At 41.1% G+C, this 17,257-nt stretch overlaps 2 protein-coding genes across 5 annotated transcripts in view; both read right to left on the bottom strand.

Annotated features, from left to right (window-relative positions):
• Positions 1–12,439, bottom strand: part of LOC138836087 (protein CC2D2B-like) — a 99,499-nt gene extending 87,060 nt beyond the window's left edge. Inside the window, exons 1-3 of the mRNA XM_070034576.1 lie at positions 12,367–12,439; positions 4,201–4,265; positions 898–943 (exon numbers count right to left, since the gene is read on the bottom strand). Of these exons, the coding sequence (XP_069890677.1) occupies positions 898–943; positions 4,201–4,242 (88 nt within the window). The 5' untranslated portion in view covers positions 4,243–4,265; positions 12,367–12,439. The remainder of the gene's footprint in view (positions 1–897; positions 944–4,200; positions 4,266–12,366) is intronic.
• Positions 12,440–13,799: 1,360 nt separating this feature from the next.
• LOC138836122 (ectonucleoside triphosphate diphosphohydrolase 1-like) overlaps positions 13,800–17,257 on the bottom strand; it is a 96,065-nt gene continuing 92,607 nt past the window's right edge. For all 4 annotated transcript variants that reach the window (XM_070034643.1, XM_070034641.1, XM_070034640.1 and 1 more), the window contains one exon: positions 13,800–15,443. In XM_070034643.1, the coding sequence (XP_069890744.1) occupies positions 15,237–15,443 (207 nt within the window). In that variant the 3' untranslated portion in view covers positions 13,800–15,236. The remainder of the gene's footprint in view (positions 15,444–17,257) is intronic.

The raw sequence follows: 17,257 nt of genomic DNA, 5'->3' as shown, positions 1-17,257 counted from the left end.
TGCTAGCTTTGAGCACAAAGAGGCTCAGATACAGTGCCTAGGCCCTGAATTCAAGCCCCAAGACCAGCAAAAAACAAACAAACAAAAAACACTTCAAACTATGCATGAAAATAATCATTGACATCTTTTAACAAAATCTAAAAAACTGGGGTACCTCTGATCAGGCACTGGACACTCAGATGGACAGGTTAAAAGTAACCCCCTTGTATAACCTTTTGAGGTTCCGAAAAAATGCATGTACAAGGTATCAAGGTGAAACTCCTCGAACAACTAATATTTACTTTTAAAAAAAGGACAAGAAGCTGGGCGCTGATGGCTCGCGCCTTTAATCCTAGCTACCGAGGAGGCTGAGATCTGAGGATCAGGGTTCAAAGCCAGCCCGGGCAGGAAAGTCCGTGAGACTCTTATCTCCAATAAGAGAAAACCACCAGAAAACCACTAGAAAACAGGAAGTGGTGCTATGGCTCAAGCACTCACCTTGAGCTGAAGAGCTCATGGACAGCACCCAAGCCCAGAGTTTAAGCCCCACGACCAAAAAAAAAAAAAAAAAAAAAGGACAAGAAAATAAGCTCTGAAGCAGAAGAAGTACCAGTGGGAATTATACTTTCTAGGTATATATGAAAATAGAACACTGAAACTCTTCTAAGAAGGGGGAGAGAGGATGAAGGACAGTGTTAGAGTGTGAGACTGATCAGGGCATATTGCATGTTTCTGTAGAAGGGTAATAAAGAAACAGCCCTTGTATAGCTAGTGTGTGCTAATAAAACATAAATAACAAAAAGGTATATTACCAAATTAGGACTCAGAAACAACTTATTCAACAATTGGATAAATAATACTAAACATATAAAAAATGAAAACTAAGAACATCAGGACTATAGTATACTGATTGAGAACCTTTTGAGAGATATTTGTCCACAATGCTATTTGTTTCTTCTGATTCCTGAAAAAGAAAAAAGAAAAACAGGGGGAGTTAACTTGCATCAGTTTTTGTCATTGAACACCTTTTCATCAGCTTGTGGTACTATCATTCCCTTTTAAATGATAATTTATACTCTTTGCTTATTTTCTTAAATTTCATCTTATTCATTTGTACGAGCTCTTTATATACTAAAGATTTGTTGTTGTTGGTTGTGGGGCTTGGCTCTGGGCTGGGGCTCTGTCACTCAGTTCTTCAGCACAAGTTGAGTGCTCTACCACTTAAGCCACAGCACTACTTCTAGTTTTCTGTGGTTTATTGGAAATAAGAGTCTCACGGACTTTCCTGCTTGGGCTGGCTTTGAACTGTGATCCTAAGATCTCAGCCTCCTGAATAACTAGGATTATGGTCATTAGCCATAGGTGCCTGGCTTATGGAAAATTTTTTTGTCTTTTCTTTTTTGGTACTGGGGATTGAACCCAGGATATTGTACTTGCTAGGCAAGTGCTTTGCCACTGAGCTACATCCCAGCCCAATATGGAAAAATTTTAAATTAAGAAATTACTCTCTGTAGTATCTGAAAGGATCATTCAATGATATAATTCAGTGGTTAGTTCTTAGTGTTCATTCAAGTATCTCCAAAAGAGCCAAATGTAATCATGCATATAAGGAAACACTATGAAAATTTAACATTTCGCTAGTGTTAGTTATTATTTGATTGACTCTTCTGTAACATTTTGAGCAATGTTATTTTCTTTCTACATTCTTGACCTCTATTCTTCAATTTCCTATATCTATCAGTGGTCATATTTCTTCCCTACAGACTAAAGTCAGGTTCATTCTGAGGCTCTGGAGATGTACTATGAGCTTCTTAAGTCTTTGTCTTCAGCTTTGACTACTCTTCTGACATCAAAAACATTATTTCTCATGGCCTCCTGGTAATTCTAATCAAATATCCTACCATTGCTAAAAATTCAGTATGTTGTTGAATATTTCTTTCCAGGAAGCTGAAATTTGGAGGATCAAGGTTTGAAGCCAGCCAGGTCAGAAAAGTCTATGAGAATCCATCTACAATTAACTAACAATGCCAGACTGTAGGTATGGTTTAAATGGTACAGCACCAGTTACATCCAAGAAAGAGTGAAGCCTTGAGCTCAAACAAAACAACAACTATCTATCTATCTATCTATCTATCTATCTATCTATCTATCTATCTATCTATCTATCTATCTATCTATCTGTAAGGAATTATAAAAGACAGTAAGAAGTTGGGCGCCAGTGGCTCATGCCTACAATCCTAGCTATTCAGGAAGCTGAGATATGAGGATCGTGGTACAAAGCCAGCCTAGCCAGGAAAGTTCATGAGACTCTTATCTCCGATTGACCACCAGAAAATTGGAAGTGGAACTGTGGCTCAAAGTGGTAGCCTTGAGCTGAAGAGCTTAGGGACAGTGCCAGGCCCAGAGTTCATGCACCACAACTGACAAAACAAAACAAAAACAAAAACAAAACACTAAGAAAATAAATCACTCAATGTTTAAAAACAGACAAGGACAATGAATAACCACTTCTCATATGAAAAGATACAAGTGACCAACTGTGTATAAAACATGCTCAACATCACTAATCATCAGAGAAATACAAGTAAATGACAATGATGATGTAGCATTTCATCCCAGTTAGAAAGGTTATCACATAAAAGATAAAGATGGTGAGAATGTAGAGAAAACAGGATGCTTTGCACATGGCTAGTGTGTTAGTGGCAATGTAAATTAGTACAGTTATGGGGAAAAAAACATTTCCTCAAAGAATTTAAAAAAAAAACTACCAATCTCACTATTTGATACATATACAAAAATAAAAGGAAACCAGCATGAAAAAAAGATATCAATACTTCTATATTGAATGCAACATTCTTCATAATAGGTAAGATATAAAATCAACTGTGTGTCCTTTAACAGATGAATGGGTAATATAGTATATTTACAGTGGAATACTATTCAGCCTTTAAACATAAGGAAGTCATGTCATTTTTAACATAAAACTTGAGGATATTATGTTAAAATAAAGCCAGGCATAGAAAGACAAATACTGTATGAAATGTATGAAAAGTTGTATTCATAGAACTTTAGTAGACTGGAGGACAGGGCTTGGACTGGAAGAGTATTGGAGATAGGTTGGGAAGACACTGATCAAAGGCAGGAGGAGTAAGTTAGAGATCTATTGCACAACATGATGCATGCTGTACATGTTATTAACTGGAGTTAGTAACCATTTATTCTATTTTGAAAATTGCAGAGTAGATTTTTAAAATATTCTCACCAAACAAATAAGGATGCAAGGTAACACGTTAATTAGCCCAATTTATCCATTCCACAATTTATAGATATTTGAAAACATATTATACAAATATATATACTTTTTTCCAAATGAGAACTAAATGAACTTTCTAAAATTTTAAAAAAGAAAAAAAAGATAATCTTAGTTTGTTGGGCTTAATAAATATAACTCATGATTTACTAAGACTCAATAAATTATCCTGTTCTTTTAGGAAAAGTAAAAAATGATTTAAAAAAAGCATTTCAGTTCCACTGTGAGAAATGCTAGATAATTAAAATTAACTACCAAGGGACACTGTGAAGCCCACACCTACTATGGATAAAACTACTAGGTGAATTTTTATTTGCCCGAAAGGAAGCAGAGGAATGATTTTTTTAAAGTGCATTATTTTTTGTTTTTTCTTTTTGGGGGATCAAACCCAGGATGTTGCACTTGTTAGGCAAGTGCTTTGCCACTAAGCTACATTCCAGCCCAAGGGGGATGTTTTTGTTTTTGTTTTGGTTGGTTATGGGGCTTGAACTCTGTCCCTCAGCTCTTCAGCTCAAGGCAAGTGCTCTACCACTTGAGTCACAGCACCACTTCCAGTTTTCTGGTGGTTTGTTGGAGATAAGAGTCTCATAGACTTTCCTGCCCAGGCTGGCTTTGAACCACAATCCTCAGAGCTCAGCCTCCTGAGTAGCTAGGATTACAGGTTTGAGCCACTGGAGCCCCACTAAACGGGGGGGAAGGGGGTGATTTTAACGACCTCTATAAACCCTAATTCTATCCATTACTGTTATGCTCAAGTCGCAGAAAAGTTGTTTAAAAATCAAAATGTTTGACAGGAAACACAAAAGCAAATGAGTGCAAGTGTAAATTACCTTTAGAAAAATTTACATCTTAATCAAATTTATTGCTATAAAAACATTTAGAAGTCCTTTGGAGCTTCATTAATACTTTACCTTTTTAAAATTATCTTCTCTTCTTTTTGAAATACTTTTCATGATGATTCTTTCATTTATACTTTCTAGGTAAATAAGAAATATTCTTAAAAATCATGATAAAGAAGACTATTACAAGAATTGAGATATAAAGTATGGTAGGAAAGATTTGTAATTTAACTAAAAATAAAACAAAGAAATAATCATGTTTAGTACTTAATATTTAGTGTGTATTCAGCCTTAGTATGTAATAAAAATTCTGGTGAATGTACAACAACATGCAAAAGGAGTAAGTATAATTATTGAGAAGGAAAAAATGTTTTATTTGTGGATGTTAGGTTTAATCTAAAAAAAACTGACTTAATAAAAAGGTTGTTAAGTGACAGCATAAGTAAATACATCGTGTGTGTGTGTGTGTGTGTGTGTGTGTGTGTGTGTGTGTGTGTGTGTGGCGCGCGCGCCAGTCCTGGTATTTGAACTCAGGGTCTTCTGGGTGCTGTCCCAGAGCCTCTTTTTACTAAAAGTTAGCACTCTAATTGAGCTACAGTACCACTTACAGCTTTTTTGGAGTAGTTTACTGGAGATAAGAGTCCCACGGACTTTCTTGCCTGGGCTGATTTTGAATGATGATCCTAAGATTTCAGCCTCCTGAGTAGCTAGGATTATCAACATGAGCCACCAGTGCCTGGCACATACCTTTTTTTTATATGATGCGATCATGGAAAAAAATCACTTCCAAACTGCCAGTTTAATATTGTTCCTTCTCCTCCTCCCTCTCTCCTGTATATTTTTGCAATATTGCAGGTTGAACTCAAGGGCTTCTTGCCAGACAGGTGCTCTTCCACTTGAACTCCAACTCCAACACTTTTTGCTTTTTAGTTACTTTTTTGTATAGGGTCTTAAGTTTGTTGCTCATGGCTGGCATTAAACCATCATCTTTCTAGCTATGCTTCCCACATAGCAGAGACTAAAGGTCTGTAACATCATATTTATTCATTGAGATTGGGAGTCTTTTTGCTGGGGCTAGCCTCAAACTGTCATCCTTTCCAAGTAGCTGGGGTTACAGATGTGAGCCCAGCTTACAACAGCAATTTAAAAAAATTCAAAATACTGAGAAATTACTTCACAGCACTTTCCCCTCCAAACTACAAACTTTACAGTGAATAAGAGAAAAAGGATCTGATTAAAAATAGAGATACAACCTGGTGCAGATGGCTCATGCCTATAATCCTAGATACTCAAGAGGCTGAGATCTGAGGATTATAGTCCAAGGCCAGTCTGGTAGGAAAGTCTGTGAGATTCTTACCTCAAATTTACCAACAAAAAGTTGAAAGTGGATCCGTGATTCAAGTGGTAGAGTGCTAACTTTTTTGTTGTTGTTGTTGGTCATGGGGCTTGAACTCTGGATCTGGACGCTGTCTCTGAGCTCTTCAGCTCAAGGCAAGCACTCTGACACACAGAGCCGCTTCTGGTTTTCTAGTGGTTTGTTGGAGATAAGAGTTTCATTGACTTTCCTGCCCGGGCTGGCTTTGAACTGCAATCCTCAGATCTCAGCCTTCGGAGTAGCTAGGATTACAGGCGTGAGCCACTGATGCCCGGCTAGAGTACTAACTTTGAGTGAAAAAGCTGAGACAATGCTCAGGTCCTGAGCTCAAGTACACATGCATGTACACACACACACACACACACACACACACACACACACACACACACACACACACACACACACACACACACACACACAAATTGAGCTATTCCATGGAGACAAGGAGAGTAATTTAGAGGCCATTTTAGTAATTCACATAAGAAATACTACAGATCTGAATTTTAAAATGGATGTGAGAATGGAGCAGGAATGGATGCTTACGAGATACTCAAGTGAGAGGTCAGGAAGGTATTTTTTTTTTATTTTTTGGGGTCCAGTCGTGGGGCCTGAACTCTGGGCCTGGGCGCTGTCCCTCAGCTCTCCAGCTCAAGGCTAGCACTCTACCACTTGAGCCACAGCGCCACTTCCAGCTTTTTTTCTTTTTGCTTATGTGGTGCTGAGGAATCGAACCCAGGGCCTCATGCATGCAAGGCAAGCGCTCTACCACTGAGCCACTTTCCCAGCCCCAGGAAGGTATTTTAAAATATCAAATAGATTTGGAGCAGAAAACAAATCTATGTTAAATGCATCTTTTGTTTAGTTGGTAAAAAAAAATTAAGAGTGTCTTATTGACTCTAAGAATGTTAATATCTTTAAGATTCTTCCTACTAACATGTTAAGATTAGACACAAAAAGAGCAGCATAAAAATGAATTCTGAATTAACTTTTTATTCTCTAAGAACTTCTAAAATGAACTTCAAATCACTACTGGCTTCAGATGCCTAAATCTGCAAATTTTATCCAAATGAGAAAAGCATTAGCAGTAGCACATTTTATAGTAGTAAAGTTATTAATAACTAAATTATCAAACAAAACATTACTACCCATTATGATGGAAATATTTATCCTATATTTGCTGGCCTGAGGATGTTCATTTATCCTCCCACCCTTTTAAGAATTAAGACAAGCACTTGCCTTGAGCTGAAGAGCTGAAGGACAGTGTCCAGCCCCAGAGTTCAAACCCCACGACCCAACAACAACAAAAAAAGCATAAGGGATGGCTCAAGTGGCACAGCACTTACCTAGCAAGCTTAAGGCCTTGAGTTTGAACCCTAGAACCTTACCTTGGTGGGGGAAGGGGGAGGTGGGAATCAAGTGTGGACGCAAAGCATGGTGACATAGGCCTATGATTGCAGCACTCTAGGCTGAGAAAAGAAGATTGCAAGTTCAGGACCAGTCTGAGCTACATAAAGAGATACTCCCTAAAAAAAATAAAAAGTTTAAAAAAGAAAAGAAAACAAAACCCTGCTAAATGGGATAAAAGAACCATCTGGGGAAGGGTAAATTGCCTGAGATGGGGCAGTATAACAAGGCTGCTGTTGCCACAGGCAGTAGCCTGTGCCCCTGTCCCTATATCTGTGTCTCAGGGGACACAGTAACTGTTGCTTCCTCCTGCCTTCTAGTGTCCCCCAGTCAGCCCTTAGCAGAACCTGGCTCTGCATAACAGGTGTCTAGGAAGTTGGTGCTGAGGCTCCTGGGCCTGTGTGCAGGGGATACCAGCACAGATGCTGGAATGGCGCCCCATGTAGCAATGGCCACTTCTGTTGCACAGTGTACCTGCACTGTCCTTTGTGTTCATTTAAGTTGCACCCTTATTTACAGAGCTACATGTGTTCCAGACCTGCCATCATGGAAGGAGAAACACACAGGAGAGTAGGAGAGTTGGATTCTTTCCCCACATGATCTCCAGCAGCTCACCTAACAACAGTGAATCTTCAGCAAGTAAATGAACATTTACTGACTCAAGCATTTCTCCTTGAGTCAGCCCCCTCTGTCCACCACACCTACCATTCTCCATGTCAGATGGGGCCACTGGGTAAGATACATCACAACCTGAAGGATGCACGTATCTTGTGACCAACCAGTGGTTTTGCTTCAGGGGAATCTGTCTTTTGTCAATCATGAGGCTTAAATTCAGGGTCTGGATGCTATCACTGAGCAACTTTGCTCAAGACTAGTGCTCTGCCCATTTGAGCCACAGCTCTACTTCTGGTTTTCTGGCAGTTAATTGGAGATAAGAGTATCATGGAGATTGCTGCCCAGTCTGGCTTTGAACCACAATCCTCAGATCTCAACCTCCTGAGTTAACTAGGATTACAGGCATGAGCCACCAGCATCTGGCTTAGAATGTTTCTTAATAAGAACAACTATTCAATGGTTCAAGATATATTCCTAGAAGGCAATATTATGTGGAGATTTAAAATGACATTAAACAAAAAATTTCAGATTACATATATTTTCTTCATTTTGTAATTGTAAAAAATAAACAGATTGTGTAAAAAAAAAGAATTAAGATAAGCAGAGCTGAGGATAGTGGTGTACACTTCTAATCTTATCACTCAGGACAATGACCAGGAGGATCTTGAATTCCAGATCACATGGTTAGTTAGTGAGAACCTAGCTCAAAAAAAAGTTTTAGGGGCTGGGAAGTTGGCTCAGTGGTAGAGCGCTTGCCTTGCATGCCTGAGGCCCTGGGTTCCATTCCTCAGCACCACATAAACAAAAAGAAAAAAGCCGGAAGTGGCACTGTGCCTCAAGTGGTAGAGTGCTAGCCTTGAGCTGAAGAGCTGAGGGACAGCACTCAGGCCCAGAGTTCAGGCCCCACGATGGGACCCAAAAAAAAAAAAAAGTTTTAGGATAAAATATTCGACAAAATTGCAGATGGAGATTAAAAATTACATTTGATATAAGCAAATCTCCTTCTATAAAAACTAGCTGGGCTGGGAAGGTAGCTCAGTGGTAGAGCGCTTGCCTTGCATGCATGAGGCCCTGGGTTCGATTCCTCAGCACCACATAAGCAAAAAGAAAAAAGCCGAAAGTGGCGCTGTGCCTCAAGTGGTAGAGCGCTAGCCTTGAGCTGAAGAGCTGAGGGACAGTGCCCAGGCCCAGAGTTCAGGACCCACGACCAGACCTCCTCCCCCCAAAAAAAGAAAAAAAAAAAACTAGCTGGAACAGTTAAGTCCAATCTTCTCTTGTGAATTGCATAAAAGCTTTTTCTATAAGGTAAGGAAATTAAGAATTCATTACTTTTTAAAATCACAAGACCTAGAAATCCATAAAATCATGAGAAAACTAGTAATTCATTTAGCTTGTTCAGATCAATAGCAAGCAGTAGTCAATTTTATTTGTACAAAATGTTTGCCTTTTCTTTCCTTTTTTTTTGGGGGGGGGTCCGGTCGTGGGGCCTGAACTCTGGGCCTGGGCACTGTCCCTCAGCTCTTCAGCTCAAGGTTAGCGCTCTACTACTTGAGTCACAGCACCACTTCCAGCTTTTTTCTTTTTGCTTATGTGGTGCTGAGGAATGGAACCCAGGGCCTCAGGCATGCAAGGCAAGCGCTCTACCACTGAGCCACCTTCCCAGCCCTTTCCTTTCTTTTTTTAAGTTGGTTGTAGGGCTTGAACTCAGCCTGGGCACTGTCCCTCAGCTTTTCAGTTCAAGGCTAGCACTCTACCACTTGAGCCACAACACCACTTCCGGTTTTGTGGTGGTATATTGGAGATAAGAGTCTCACGAACATTCGTGCCCAGACTGGCTTTGAACCTCAATCCTCAGATCTCAGCCCTCCTGAGTAGCTAGGATTACAAGCGTGAGCCACCGGTACCCAGCTAATGTTTGCCTTTTCTTAACACTTAGAAATCTAGGTCTTGCTAATTATCTAGTAACCCTCTCTACTATGATGATGCTTGAAATTTCCTAAAGTCGATTTGATATTGTATGCAAATTTAACATCCAAATAGAAATGTATCACTTACGCCGGGCGCTGGTGGCTCACGCTTGTAATCCTAGCTACTCAAGAGGCTGAGATCTGAGGATCACAGATCAAAGCCAGCCTGGGCAGGAAAGACTGTGAGACTCCTATCTCCAATAAACCACCAGAAAACCGGAAGTGGCGCTGTAGCTCAAGTGGTAGAGCACTCACCTTGAGCTGAAAAGCTTAGGGACAGCGCCCAGGCCCAGAGTTCAAGCCCCACGACCGACCAAAAAAAAAAAAAAAAGAAATGTATCACTTACAAAGTGATGTATCAATGTGAAATATCAAAAATCCAGGTATTGGTGTGGAGTTTTAGAAATATTTGAGGAACAGAAATTAAAGCCAAGGGGGAGGGGAACTGGCAAGGAGGGTAAGTGGGAGAAAATGAGGTAAGGGGTCACTATGTTGACAAGAACTGTATACATTAACTTACTTTTATAACTGCAATCCCTCTGTACAATAAAATAAAATTTAAAAAGGTTTTATAAAAAGAAAGGGCTGGGAATGTGGCTTAGTGGTAGAATGCTTTCCTAGCATTCATGAAGTCCTGGGTTTGATCCCTCAGTACCACATAAACAGAAAAGACCAGAAGTGGTACTGTGGCTCAAGTGGTAGAGTTCTAGCCTTGAGTAAAAGCAGCTTAGGGACAGTGCCAAGGCCCTGAGTTCAAGCCCCAGGACTGGCAGATGAAGGAAGGAAGGAAGGGAGGGAGGGAGGGAGGGAGGGAAGGAGGAAAAAGAAGGGAGGAAAAAGGAGGGAGGAAAAAGGAGAGAGAGGAGAGACAGGAGAGACAGGAGAGACAGGAGAGAAAGAGAGAAAGGAGAGAAAGAAAGAAAAAGGAGAGAAAGAAGGAAAGAAAGGAAGGAAGGAAGCTTTTGAAAAGCTAAAAAATTATGGTTGAGTTGAAGACAGTGACTTATGCAGGTAATCCAACTCAAGCAGGCAGAGATTGGGAGGATTGTATTTTGGGTCCAGCACATGCAAAACAAGTTCTTCAGATTTCCTTCTCAACTAATAAAACAGGGTGTGATGGTATGTACCTGTTATCCTAGCTACATGTAATATAAACAGTAGGATCACAGTGCAGGCCTTCTGGGCAAAAAAACAAGGCCCTATTTCAAAAGTAACTAAGATTAAAAAGGGCTTGAGTGTGGCTCAAGGTAAAGTGCCTACCTAGCAAGCACAAGGCCCTCAGTTCAATTCCAGTACTGCTCTATCACAAATAATGGTTGTATAGTGGGTATGTTTCTAGACAGGCTTGCCCCAAAATGTTCAAACTGTAGTTTTTTTTTCATATAGTTTAATATGACACAAAGGCTACACATTATAGAGGGAACATCCAATCATTCACTAAGGCAAACACACACACATATTAAATATCAAACTGTAGATTTGTGTGCATTATTAATTAATGGTGTTGTTTGGAAATAGATGTGATAAATCCTTATATCTTTTACTATTAACGTGATGGCAGCACAAAATTTTTACTGTAGATTCTGTATATTTGTAATTTCTTTTTAATAAAAATTAATGTGGAAACAGGTTTCTAAAATTGTGCTTTATTTTGAAAATTTATATCTAATACAATGCAATGTAATTGTGCTACCTACAAGTTAATGAGAAGAATTATTAAAAAGTATTAATTTGGGCTGGGAAGGTGGCTCAGTGATGGAGTGCTTGCCTTGCATGCATGAGGCCCTGAGTTCGATTCCTCAGCATCACATAAGCAGAAAAAGCCGGAAGTGGCGCTGTGGCTCAAGTGGTAGAGCGCTAGCCTTGAGCTGAAGAGCTGAGGGATAGTGCCCAGGCCCAGAGTTCAGGCCCTACATGGGACACACAAGTATTAATTGGCAGAGCAACCCCAACCATGACATCTAGGAGTTATACATAAGTCCTGTGATATTTTTAAATTTTATCCTAAAGAGGTATGCCTGTGTCTCTGTGTACGTATCCTCAAGTGATGAGAAATTCCATCTGAAAGCTCCTTCTCAAAGTGAGGCTGCAAGCCCATGCCATTTCCCCATGTAAGCCAGGCTTACCACTGATCTCCACCATAAACTTTCCGGTATGATTAAATTCTTATACACACACGACGTGTGTATGAATATATGTATGTAAATATGTATTTCCTGCTAGCTCAATCCTTTTTTTTTTTTTGTCAGTCATGGGGCTTGAACTCTGGGCCTGGGCGCTGTCCCTCAGCTCTTCAGCTCAAGGCTAGCGCTCTACCGCTTGAGCCACAGCACCACTTGGGTTTTCAGTGGTTTACTGGAGATAAGAGTCTCACGAAGTTTCCCTCCCGGGCTGGCTTCGAACTGTGATCCTCAGGTCTCAGCCTCCTGAGTAGCTAGGATGACAGGCGGGAGCCACCGGCACCTGGCTCGATCCTTTGATTTTTACAATTTCTCCTAAAGGTGTCCGTTCCCTGTTTCAAACCCTGGGTCTTCTGGTAGGTTGCTCTGCTCTGGCTCTCTAATTCCAACGGCCCTTACACTGTGGGTTACATTCTACTGCTAGTTCCTCACGAGTTCGTCTTGCTGCTTCTCTAATGTGCGGATGGGGACCAGGGCGTGGACCCACCCCAGCGAGGTGTTCCCCACCACAGGGCTAACATGCCGGGCGCGGGCAGCCCCTATTCGGGGGACGCTTTTCAACTCCCTCACTTGCCCACGGGGCTGCCTAGCCGCCATCTTGTGCGGCTCTGGCCCTAACGGATGGAAAGTCCTTCGGTACTCATTTGGCCTCCTCCCGGCCGCCGATTTTCCCACAGACCAGGGTTCGGAGACCTACCAGACTGCTCGACTTTTGCCTGGATGGATGGTGCACTTTCATGTGCCTGGGAAGTGAAAGAAGGGCGCACTACCCTCGGACACTAGGACGAAGCACGACCAGCCTCCATGCGCCTCCGTACTGAGCATGCGCAGAGCCGTCCTCGGGCAGCTTGAAAACACAGGAGCATGCGCAGAGCGGTCCTCAGGCATTATGGAAATCCCTGAGCAGGTGCAGTTTGGTCCTCAGGCAGCCTTGAAATCCAGGAGCATGCGCAGTGTTGTTCTCGACCTGCCTGCCTGAGCTTGTGCCTTGGAGAACCTTCTTGCTGCCTGACAGGAGGAGGTGGGTTATGGAAACCTGGGGCCGTGGAGAACTGTATCCCCCACCTGACCAGGTGAGTAATGCGCATGGGTGCCCGGTGGTGCAGGGGCTCCCACGGAAGGCCGGGCTGGGAGCCACCAGTCCCACACTCTGCCCCACTGCTGGTTAACGGGTGTGAGGGGTAGGGTAGGGCTGTACACGGATTTCTGACTAGTGTGGCATCTGCAACGGCCCTCTCCATGTAGACATGGCTTTTTATTTCTAGAGCTTGTTATTCATGCAACAAATTTATTATTAGTACTGGGGTTTGAACTCAGGGCCCCTGCTTGCTCAGGTTATGCTCTATCATTTGAGTTACGTCCCCAGCCCGACTTTTGCTCGTTATTTTGTAGATGGGAGTCTCAGAAATTTTCTCAGGAATTTGAAACCCAGGCTGGTTTCGCCATCCTCAGGATGTCAGCCTCCTGAGTCATGTGCCCTCATGCTGGGCTAAAAATATGTTTTCGAGTGTTAGGGTATTTGACATGCTTACCTATGTTTATTAAAATAAATAAATGAGACCACTTTTTTGTTGTGTTTTTTGCCCCTGTTCTTGTTTCAAGTTTTATAAAATGAGTTAAATATCAAGTGTTGTGATACTTATTCTGGGATATTAAACAAAGATGAAGTTAGGAAACTTGCTAGCAAGTGTGCTTGTGTGCTTGCTAGGCAGGTTGCTCTATCACTTGACCCCTTTTGGGCTTTTGATATTCCTACAAGGCATTTTATTTTTGGTTCTGGTCCTGGGGCTTTGAGTCAGCAATTGGGTGCTGTCCCTGAGCATTTTTGCTGAAGATGAGTACTTCTGTAATCCTAGCTACTCAGAAGGTTGAGAGGATGAGATCTGAGGATCAGGTTCAAAGCCACCAAAAAACTGGAAGTGCATCTGAGGCTCAAAAGGTAGTATGTTAGCCTCAAGCCCAAAAGCTCAGGAACAGTGCCCAAGCCCAAGACTGGCACATACACACAAACAATATGGCCAACACCACCAGCAGGAAAGTTTGAATATTTCTTAATTTGGTCTCTAATTCTTAATCATAAGGTCCAGTAAATTCAGGTGTGACTATCAGAAAAAAATCACTGCACACAGCTTTAATAAGTTTATATTCACCAGCTTTATAAAAAAAATGGCTTGATCGTTCAAGAGATACAGGGACATTTGGCTTTTAGTTTGTAGGAGAGCTTGCTTTCTTTCTGCATCGGCTCAACAGTCAGTCCTTGGATCCAGAAATGGACAGGTTGCCTGGGATAAGGTGTGAATGATACTACCACTCAATCCTGCTCAACAGGTTACTTGTAGCTATCCTTAAAGGAAAGGGTAGGGTCTCTTCTTGTTTCCATGAAATTCCATAGCCATTTCTCCACAAAACATTCTATGAAGTAAATGAAGCTCATGCTTGTATAACAGAGATGAGAACACCACCTTCAGACTTGGTTCCCGGCACAGGAGAAAAGCATGCCACTCCACCCTAATGCCATACTCTCACTAAATTAAATCTTAGGATGATAAATGTGGCATGGCTTTAAAATTCAGTGAACCATCTTTGTAGTAGAATGCATTAGCACATTAGCTGTCAGCTGAAAGTTTTGTGATAGCCAACTACTTGGTGAATAAGTGTTATGAAGCAAAAGAGTGATATCTGCAAAACATTGTAAATATGCTAAATGCTACTCAGTGTACTGATTTGAATGATAGGATAGTGATATTTAGGTTATGTGTATTTTTAAGATAGTAAAAACAAAACTTGAAAGATTGCATTGGAGGTTGTATTTTTCCTGACCCTGAGTCATGACTGAATTTTTCTTCCTAACATCTACAACTTAATATTCTCTTACATCTAAATATTCGTATGTTCATCTGACTTAAAAAAAAAAAATCTCTGGTCCAAGTGTTCTACCTGGTAGCATCCTGGCCTCACCCAGGAAATTATAATTAACTGGTATACCAATTTTAAGGGGATTAACAATTGTATTAGATGCACAAATGTATATTTCCTTGCAAAACTCTTTGGCTAAGACTGAGAATGGGATTTATGTCTGTTCTTTCCAAAGGCATTATATGGCTTTTTTTTTTTGTAAGAAGGAATGAGGAAGGAAGAGATTCATAAAGATTCTGAGTGAGCCAGTTTCTGAGGTTCTTTTAACTACCTCTGCTTCCTGGCATGGGACTCAGAACTCTTACTTCAGTATTGTTCAGTCAGTATTGTTCGTTTATAAAGCAAACATCATGAAAGGTGGCAGGTCTTTATAACCTATACAAGAATAAAGTACAACAGAGAAAGAGGTGACTGGGAAAGACAGACAAGATACAGTTATCTGCCAGGAGGCTCATGAGGCAGGGGTTGTAAAACACTTCCCAAGAAAAGGCTTCAGCAAAAACGAAGGAAGCCTCAGGCTGGTCTAGATTGGCCCTGGAAATCAGGGAAGGATAATCTTGCATTCTGCTGCCTGGAAGGAAGTGCTCCTTGGACAAGTTATTGTTGTTGTTGTTGTTACTTATTCCAGATAGCAGATTTCAGCTGCTCGTGCTATACCATTTCTTTCCAGAAGTAGGAAGGCTTGTTACAGATAAATATGCCTGTGATGAACACTGCAACCAGGATCAGGGAGAAGAGGACCATGAGGAAGATGTAAGTGGAATGTGGGAGACGTGCAGATGATGGTTGCTCAGCTGGGATCATGTTGGTCAGATTCAGCATGTAGCCCAAAGTCCAGCCGGCGTTGCTACCCTCGACCTGCAAAGAGTGAAAAATTAGCTATTTGTGGTTAAGAAGCTAGTCTAGGTTATATACAACCCTATCCAGAACACCTGAAGGATAGTAAGCACCCTGTTTTCAAAATACAGGTTATATTCTATGCTAGGATCTGGTTGTGAGGAAAATGGCAGCATATGACTGAATGAGAGTTTGGATTTTCACTACTTAGTTCCAAAGTTCAGAAAGGAATATGGTAAATGGATTCTACCTGGAAGGACTTAATCAAATAGATCTTTGCTTTCTTGCTTTCTTGTTTACACCAATAGGGTGGGCATAGGAGGTGACAGGAAGCAGACAAAGGATGAGGAAATGATTGTTCTATCCTGTCCTATTCTTTTAACATCTTTGCCAGGCCTGGGCTGGGCTTTACTAGGGAAAATCTAGGAGAGGACAATCTGGGAAAATCTGTGTAATAAAACCAACAAGTTAATATTACTTTATGGAAGCTGGATAGCTCTATATGCAGGAAAAAAAGGATTCTTAAGTTATAAGATATATTCTGACCCTGCCAGGTGCCTAGGAATAATTTCCAATCATCTGAGAGCTGACTGGAAAATAACTGGTCTTAATTTTGGAAGTGGTTAGTTACGTGAGTTGTGCATGGTTATAGTAGAAAAATGCAAATTAAAAAAGTGGAATTAAGCTTAAAAAAGAAAATTTAAACCACCCTTATCTCACCACTCAGAAGTTGTTTCTGTTACCATTTTGTGACATACCTTTTAATTCTCTCTGAGCATAAAAAATATGGGAATTAAGTTTTCTGTAGAATTCATTTATTACTATCTTCATGTCTCCAGATATTTCTATGCCATTTTAGGATTTAAAAATCATAGAAAAGGGCTGGGAAGGTGGCTCAGTGGTAGAGAGCTTGCCTTGCATGCATGAGGCCCTGGGTTCGATTCCTCAGCACCACATAAGCAGAAAAAAAAAGCCGGAAGTGGTGCTGTGGCTCAAGTGGTAGTGTGCTGGCCTTGAGCTGAAGAGCTGAGGGACAGCGCCCAGGCCCAGAGTTCAGGCCCCACGACCGGACCCAAAAAAAAAAATCATAGAAAATTGGAAATGATGTATCCACTTTTAGACTCTTAGCACATACTGTCAATCTCCCAAAAGACTGTATTAATTTATACTCGGACTAAAACTATGTGGACATTCTTCTTTCCTCCAAACCCCTACCAGTATTAGGAATTAGTAATTTGTAATGCGTCAATACTTTCTTTTGCTTGAAATCACATTTTAGAAGGGGACAAAGTATTTTTGCCATTAGTGTATACAGGCTTAAAAACACTGCCCTTGATACTTTCATCAAGCTTAAGTCCCACACCTGATGTGTATCTGTTTCTGAATACCTGCAGGTGGCACTGCAGTAAAGCACAGCAGGGATTTTGCTTCTTCAAGGGCTTCTGCTAAGCCTGGTTCCTAAGTAACAGCCTCTTTCATAGCCATTCAGTCTCTTCCTTCACTCAGAGCTTTCAGGTTGGTCAGCTTTGAAGCAACAACCAACAAAGAGTTCATTCCTTATAAGAAACTATGATGGTCCTTTCCTGAATTGAAGAAGGGGTCTAGGGAGGGGGGCCGTGGGAGTCTGAAGTTTGGAAGTGCTGTTACATTGCTTTAGTATCTCAGTCTTTATGAGAATTAGTCATTGTACTATGGGAAGAAAGGCAACAGAGAATGTAGTCAGCTCCCCTTCAGGCCCATAGCTGGGTGATATTTCCAGAAGAGTGTGAAACAGAATTCCAGTTTGGATCAGAGGTGGAATGACAAAACAGGACATTGGGGCCAAACTTCCATCA

The sequence above is a fragment of the Dipodomys merriami genome, unplaced genomic scaffold, assembly GCF_024711535.1.
Source record: "Dipodomys merriami isolate MVZ:Mamm:240054 unplaced genomic scaffold, mDipMer1.0.p SCAF_249, whole genome shotgun sequence".
Classification (NCBI taxonomy): domain Eukaryota; kingdom Metazoa; phylum Chordata; class Mammalia; order Rodentia; family Heteromyidae; genus Dipodomys; species Dipodomys merriami.
The sequence above is the reverse complement of the archived record's forward strand: the minus strand, read 5'-3'. Positions and strand labels throughout refer to the sequence as shown.